The sequence below is a fragment of the Electrophorus electricus genome, chromosome 4 (assembly GCF_013358815.1).
Source record: "Electrophorus electricus isolate fEleEle1 chromosome 4, fEleEle1.pri, whole genome shotgun sequence".
NCBI classification, from domain to species: domain Eukaryota; kingdom Metazoa; phylum Chordata; class Actinopteri; order Gymnotiformes; family Gymnotidae; genus Electrophorus; species Electrophorus electricus.
The window spans coordinates 4891477-4898976 of record NC_049538.1 but is presented as its reverse complement, the minus strand read 5'-3'; the positions used below and the strand labels follow the sequence as shown (position 1 = coordinate 4898976).

Below are 7500 nucleotides of genomic sequence, written 5' to 3'. Positions count from 1 at the left end.
CCTATAGTAACTGTATAGAATATTCACTATAGTGAGTGGGTGTACAGAGCACTCACTATAGTGACTGTGGCTGTACAGAATATTCACTATAGTGAGTGGGTGTACAGAGTACTCGTTACAGCGAATGTGGGTGTAGCAAGTACTCGTTATAGTGACTGTGGCTGCATACGGTACCAGCTATAGTGACTGTGGCTGCATACGGTACCAGCTATAGTGACTGTGGCTGCATACGGTACCCGCTATAGTGACTGTGGCTGCATACGGTACCCGCTATAGTGACTGTGGCTGCATACGGTACCCGCTATAGTGACTGTGGCTGCATACGGTACCCGCTATAGTGACTGTGGCTGCATACGGTACCCGCTATAGTGACTGTGGCTGCATACGGTACCCGCTATAGTGACTGTGGCTGCATACGGTACCCGCTATAGTGACTGTGGCTGCATACGGTACCCGCTATAGTGACTGTGGCTGCATACGGTACCCGCTATAGTGACTGTGGCTGCATACGGTACCCGCTATAGTGACTGTGGCTGCATACGGTACCCGCTATAGTGACTGTGGCTGCATACGGTACCCGCTATAGTGACTGTGGCTGCATACGGTACCCGCTATAGTGACTGTGGCTGCATACGGTACCCGCTATAGTGACTGTGGCTGCATACGGTACCCGCTATAGTGACTGTGGCTGCATACGGTACCCGCTATAGTGACTGTGGCTGCATACGGTACCAGCTATAGTGACTGTGGCTGCATACGGTACCAGCTATAGTGACTGTGGCTGCATACGGTACCAGCTATAGTGAATGTGGCTGCATACAGTACTCTGCCTAATGGGAGGTGAGTTTGTACTTCTGCTCTGTGGCGGTGTGTGCGAGTCAGCGAGTGTGTGAGCCACTGAGTCAGCGGCTGAAGCTGGCAGATTTCACAGTCTGCCTACAAGAGTACTGGCACTGAGGGCTGCAACCAGCTGCTGGATCAGCACAGACCCCACACAGCAGCACAGACCCCACGCAGCATCACAGACCCCACACAGCATCACAGACCTCACGCAGCATCACAGACCTCACGCAGCATCACAGACCTCACGCAGCAGCACAGACCCCACGCAGCAGCACAGACCCAACACAGCAGCACAGACCCCACGCAGCAGCACAGACCCAACACAGCAGCACAGACCCCACACAGCATCACAGACCCCACGCAGCAGCACAGACCTCACGCAGCAGCACAGACCCCACGCAGCAGCACAGACTTTATAACGTGTTAGCATGCATTACTAAAAAGACGCAGAACAAAAGAGTGAGAAAGAAGGGAGGCTAAACACAGGAGACACAGGCTTACACACTCACTGCTGACACGTTACAGTTAGACACACTTTGCCACAAACTGCACAATAGTTAGTTCGTATTTGTATTTTTAGATTTGTATAATATTTTTTATATAGCAACCAGTAAGGAGTTGCCAACTCCAGTTTGGTTGTACTTGTGCAATGACAAAGATGTTCTATTCTATTCTGATGCAGTAACAAAGGACAATTACGGTCATGGGAAGTGTGCTGAAAGTTTGAGAAAGTGCAAGAAACGCATTCACAGACTGAAGAACTGCTGAGAGGCTGACAGTACTACTAAGCGCCAGACAGTTGCGTTCCTGCTGTCTGCCTTACCCCAGGGACAAGGTTACAGCTCAACCACAAATTAGATTCTCCACATTTTGGACCGAAACATACAGTAGTATTAAAATATCGTGGTATAGAAATATTGAATTGCTGAAATATTTAAGAAGCAAATAAAGTTACGCTGTCCTACCTGCCCGTAGAGGGGACTCTCTTCATCACAATCCTTGAGCTCGATGGCTTCGTCTTCATCCTCCTCCTCCTCCAGGTCACTTTCTGTGCTCTCACCCTTCAGAGGGACCACATGTTCTGAAGGGGGAGTGGTCTCGCCAGAGCTCTCCTTGTGTAGCCCCTCCCTCACATGTTCAGGGCCCTCCCCTCGCTCCTCCAGCATCTCTGCGGTCTCCGTAAGCTCCTCCTCCGTCTCCTCTGGGTGGGTGGGAGGTTGGCGGGGAAGCTCCGCCCCTTTGGAAAGGATCTAATCAAAAAGTAGGGTTAGTAAACATCTAGTAAGTAAAGCAAGAAAAAGGAATATTATGAAATCTTATTACGTTGAATATTATTAAATGAGTATTATGAAATGAAATGTTATGAACTCATGCATTCAGTTAGCAAACTAAAAACATGTCCAACTGTAGTTGGTGGGAGCAGCAGAGTCTCGGTGGCGCCCCCTACCTTGTTGAGCTGGTAGTGTTTCTGCTTCTCCAGGAAGTGCTGGTGCTGTTGCTGCATGACGAGATGCTGGAGGGCCTGTGGCGTCTGTGGGAGCGGCGCCGACTGTGTGCGGCTCAGCGGCCGGTGCCGCGGCAGCTTGCTCACCGTCCGCATGCTGTTGGACACCCGCTCGCCCGTCACCAGTGGCGACTGCCCGTACATGGGCACTGGAGGAGGGGTGGGAGGGGGAGGGTTAGAGCCCTTCCGCTACGTCAGGTGTCCCGCCATCCCGGGGGCGAGCGGGACGTACACGTGGACAAAAGCAGGATGTTGTGCGATTTCAGGCCGGCGTGCGCCTTTGCTTCCGAAAACGAGCTGACGGTGCAAAGCTCAGACCCGAACCACAGTGCTACATTAATCCCACCACTCGACTCCTTTGGCACCCAGCAAACGTCTTTTCAAAGTCGCGTACACGCCGCCCTGAACGCGCTAGGCACCGCTGCCGGAGAACTACAGCTCATGGTGCACCTGAGCTGCCCGTGGATGGGGCGCGCTGGGAATCTGGACTGCTGCCCACGTGCCCGCTTACACAAATCATCGTGAACTCTCGGGTCGATGTGTGTAGTAAGCTATAAACAGGTGGAGCGTAGGAGTGAGGCCAACAACCGCACCACGGCACTCCGAGTAAGAATGCAGTCAGAGAAACAACTCTGAAAACAGGTCTTATGTGGATTTCAGCTACATGCTCATTGGATGGCATGTGTTATATGTACAGCAATGTGTGTGTGTGGGTGCATGCATGTGCTTATAAACTATTGCCAGACAAGACACTGCTATTATAAATTACTGCTACTGCGTGTCTCAGTGTTTGTCCGCGCATGGTTAAGCCTACGTGTGTGTGTACCTAATTTTGCTCATGAATGTGCAGTGTTACCAAGTGCACATGTGCACATATGCACATTTTGTGGGTGTGCACACACACGTCTACACGCATGTTTACGTGTGTGCACGTGTGTGTATGTGTATATGCGTGTGTGTGTAAGCGTGCATGTGTGTGTGTGTGTGTGTGTGTGTGTGTGTGTGTGTGTCCACACCTGCAAGCAGGGCACTCTGCTGGCGGGCCTGCTCCAGAAGCAGGACATGCTGCAGCAGAGACGAGTGGCTCCCGTGGCTGTTGGGCGCAGCGGGGGGCTCGGCGTCATGGGCTGCCCCGGGAGGAAGGCATGCCGGCAGGGACGAGGTGCTCATAAACTTCCCGGTCAGGGCCCCACCCTGACGCATGGACTGGATGGCCTGCCGTTCCGCCTCCTGCTGAGCGCTCAGTTTCTGAGGGGCCTGCGGGACAGCCAGGGTGGACAGACAGGGAGACAGGGAGAGAGAGACAGAGAGAGAGAGAGACAGAGAGACAGGGAGAGAGAGACAGAGAGAGAGAGACAGGGAGAGAGAGACAGGGAGACAGGGAGAGAGAGACAGGGAGACAGGGAGAGAGAGACAGGGAGAGAGAGACAGAGACAGGGAGAGAGAGACAGGGAGACAGGGAGAGAGAGACAGAAGGCCGGGGAACGGTGACGGAGGCAGAGAGAGATGTAGAGTGAATGGAGAACACAGCAGTCAGACTTAAACGATGTCATTCCTCTCTGGTCCGCGAAGCGAAGGTACGGCACTGCAGATGTGTGTGCAGGCGTGCTGGGACTCACCGTGATGTGTGCATTAGCAGGCAGCCCCAGGGAGATGTTGGGCAGAGATGGAGAGGTGTACAGACTGAGGGGGCTCGCAGTCCCATCCGCATTCAGAGACTGGTGTAGGGATCGCAGCTGCTGTGGACATACACACGCAGGGAGGGAGGGAGAGAGAAAGAGAGAAACACAGGTGTAGGATTTTGGTTAGAGATTCTGAGATTCAGGACAAACCGTACAGACTGACACTCCTCCCCAGCTCTGATCTGAGGCCAGTTCCCTACATGACCATGATAAACCAAATCTGACACTCTGAAAACAGAGTTCTGTGAACAGGAAAATCATCAAATGCACAGACAGACTGTGAACGGACACAGCGTTTTCAGCTTTCAGAGTTTTTGTCTTTTTAATTTCAGTGTTTCATATCTGCGATTTGTCTGGAGATAAATCCCAGACCTAGCGCTGAACAAGAGGTGCAGGCTGGGTAGTGCGGGTGGGGCAGCGGCGGTGCCGCAACCCGGTTCCATAAAAAAAGAAAAGGTCTATGTGCGGAAAAGGTTCATTCACTCCCGGCAAGGACATTTCACCCTACACCATTCAACAGTGCACTCTTACGCACTCTTGGAAAAACAGTCTGTACTTGTTTGATTTAAAAAAAAACAAAACAACAACAAAAACCCTGCACGCACACACACGCACACACACACACACACACACACACACACACACATAAACCCTGATTCTCCTGTTGCTGTGAATCAGCAGCAGATGTATGGCTGAAACAGCCCCGTCTCCGCGGCAACAACGTCACTCGCGCTCTGACTCAACAAAAGCCCTACTGTGAAGCAAATCTACCCCAATTCATGAAAAAAGGGGAAAAAGAGAGAGAGAGAGAGAGAGAGAGAGAGAGAGAGAGAGAGAGAGAGAGAGAACAGTTCATGGCAAACTGACCCAGTTGCAGTAGCAATGATGTCAGCACCCAGCCCAGTCTCTCCAGCTCGGCAGCCTAACGACAGAAAGGCAGCGGCGGAGAAACGACCCCGGGCGCTTGCTTCTCTGGCCTGATGCAAATACGTCTGAGCCACGGAAACAAGCCTCTGGTTACATCATCAGGCAGCGCCAGGAGCCGTTTCTGCGCAGGAACGGCAGCAATGAAGCAAATCGATGGGCAGAAAATGGCTGGCGGGTGAGACTGATGTAGGCTATATTTGTCGCCTTACTTGTGTGGGCAATCTTTCTTTAGCTGCATTCAGCTGTAATTGTCGACTCCCCCCCACTTTTCCCCAGAAGGCAGGAAGGAGATTGATTAGAGGGAGACAGAAGCGATCGCAACAATAAATGTACACGGCACAGAAATACGGCGGGGAAAGAAGAAAAACATATTTGTCAGCTAAACAATTTCCGAAATTCCCTGACAACAATGACGTATGGAAACCAAAAAAAGAAAAAAGGCTACAGTGTATGAAAAGCATCCTGTTTAGAACTGGAGCCCCACATTAATCAGGATATAGCAATACTGCCTTTGGAATGGTGTTCTGGTCCATATACCCGTAACACAAAGCCATCAGACAACCGTAGGTGAAGCCATGCAATATTTTCTGATAAAAACATTTCAGGTACTCATGATGGCCATTAAAAAAAGCATCAGACTGTGAACAAGCCACCTTCCCAAAAGAAGGATATATAGTGATTCATACAATAACAAGTTGAATCCTGCACATGAAATGAAGAAATTGTTCTTTGTAAATTAATTGTATGTGTGTGTTACATCTTACGACTGACTCAGAAAGTCTGCTATCCATATATTTTAACTGTAAAGAAACAGACTTTAGAGTAAATATATGGATCTAATTGATTTTGGTTCGGTCCACGCCACTGAATGCATGATATCCACTGATATAAACAGTCTGTAATAGTCTGTGGCCTTCAAAAGGGTTTGAGAGTGTGTGAGAAGTGAAAAGAAAGGGGTTGTATAAGGTTTAGGAGTGGCTGAGCACGTTTGGGGCGGGGCTGACCTGGTTTATGGGTGGAACTGAGAGGTAGTGTGGGGTGGAGTTAAGATGGTGCAGGTGGGGTTGTGTGGCTCACCTCAGCGTGGATGTTGGGGACAGAGCCACTGGAGCCGTTTTCTGCGATGGCACTGTTGGAGCTGTTGGGAGAGCTGGGGCCAGAGCCAGGGGCACTACTGCACATGGAGGAGACTGTAGAGTACACACACACACACACACACACACACACACACACACACACACACACGCACACACACACGCGCGCGCGCGCACGCACGCACGCACGCACGCACACGCACACGCACACGCACACGCACACACACACGCACACACACACGCACACACACACGCACACACACACGCACACACACACACGCACACACACACACGCACACACACACACGCACACACACACAGAAAGAAATATCAACATTAATCAGGTGACTTCCTTCACTGGGTCTCATGTACACCATGCAGCAGCTCTCTGTGTCATGTTCTCCCTTACGTCCTGTTGTCCATATTTTTGTTTTTGTTTACCCTTCCGTTCCTCCATGTGCTAATGTTTGCTTTATATCCACCCTTTGTCTGCTCATCACTGTCATCGTGTGATCTTTGACCTGGAGCATGGATGATCCTTTTCATTGAGTTTTCTGCTTTGTTCACGGGAATTGCAATAAAATGGAACCAAGTGCTATGGGACCAAACCAACGTGACCACTGGCCCTCTAGACGGCATTCCACCAGGAGGATCTGTTTGCAGATTACCGGGAGTACTGGGAAAACTGGAGCATCTTCCGGTCTGTTTAGCATAGTGAAGTGCAGTGAGAGTACGCTGCAGAGAGACCTGGAGAGTCCAGTGCTGATATTTTCTGAAGGTCCAGCGAGAGCTAAAGAAACTGATGTTAGACTGGTATGATACTGCAGTTCCACCCCAGATCTGACACAGCAACTCCAGCTCTCGACTCAGTGGCTCCACCCGCTCCTGTCCCCAAGATGGAGGATGTACTATCAAAGTAACCATCACTACTCCAGTCCTCCCAGTAAAGAGAGTAGCCGTCACTACTCCAGTCCTCCCAGTAAAGAGAGTAGCCGTCACTACTCCAGTCCTCCCAGTAAAGAGAGTAATCATTACTACTCCAGTCCTCCCAGTAAAGAGAGTAACCATCACTAGTCCAGTCCTCCCAGTAAAGAGAGTAGACATCACTAGTCCAGTCCTCCCAGTAAAGAGAGTAGACATCACTAGTCCAGTCCTCCCAGTAAAGAGAGTAGACATCACTAGTCCAGTCCTCCCAGTAAAGAGAGTATTCATTACTACTCCAGTCCTCCCAGTAAAGAGAGTAGCCGTCACTACTCCAGCCCTCCCAGTAAAGAGAGTAGCCGTCACTACTCCAGTCCTCCCAGTAAAGAGAGTAGCCATCACTACTCCAGTCCTCCCAGTAAAGAGAGTAGCCATTACTACTCCAGTCCTCCCAGTAAAGAGAGTATTCATTACTACTCCAGTCCTCCCAGTAAAGAGAGTAGCCATCACTAGTCCAGTCCTCCCAGTA

General features: G+C 50.7%; 1 protein-coding gene across 5 annotated transcripts in view; it reads right to left on the bottom strand.

Moving 5' to 3' along the window:
- The window catches only part of hdac5 (histone deacetylase 5), a 62893-nt gene that overhangs the window by 13761 nt on the left and 41632 nt on the right, over positions 1 to 7500 (bottom strand). For 3 of the 5 annotated variants that reach the window (XM_027021818.2, XM_035525003.1, XM_035525004.1), the window contains 5 exons: positions 6034 to 6146; positions 3967 to 4086; positions 3364 to 3604; positions 2291 to 2496; positions 1809 to 2093 (listed from right to left, as the gene is read on the bottom strand). In XM_027021818.2, coding sequence (XP_026877619.2) covers positions 1809 to 2093; positions 2291 to 2496; positions 3364 to 3604; positions 3967 to 4086; positions 6034 to 6146 — 965 coding nt within the window. The remainder of the gene's footprint in view (positions 1 to 1808; positions 2094 to 2290; positions 2497 to 3363; positions 3605 to 3966; positions 4087 to 6033; positions 6147 to 7500) is intronic. The other 2 variants (XM_027021819.2, XM_035525006.1) reach the window with 1 other exon arrangement.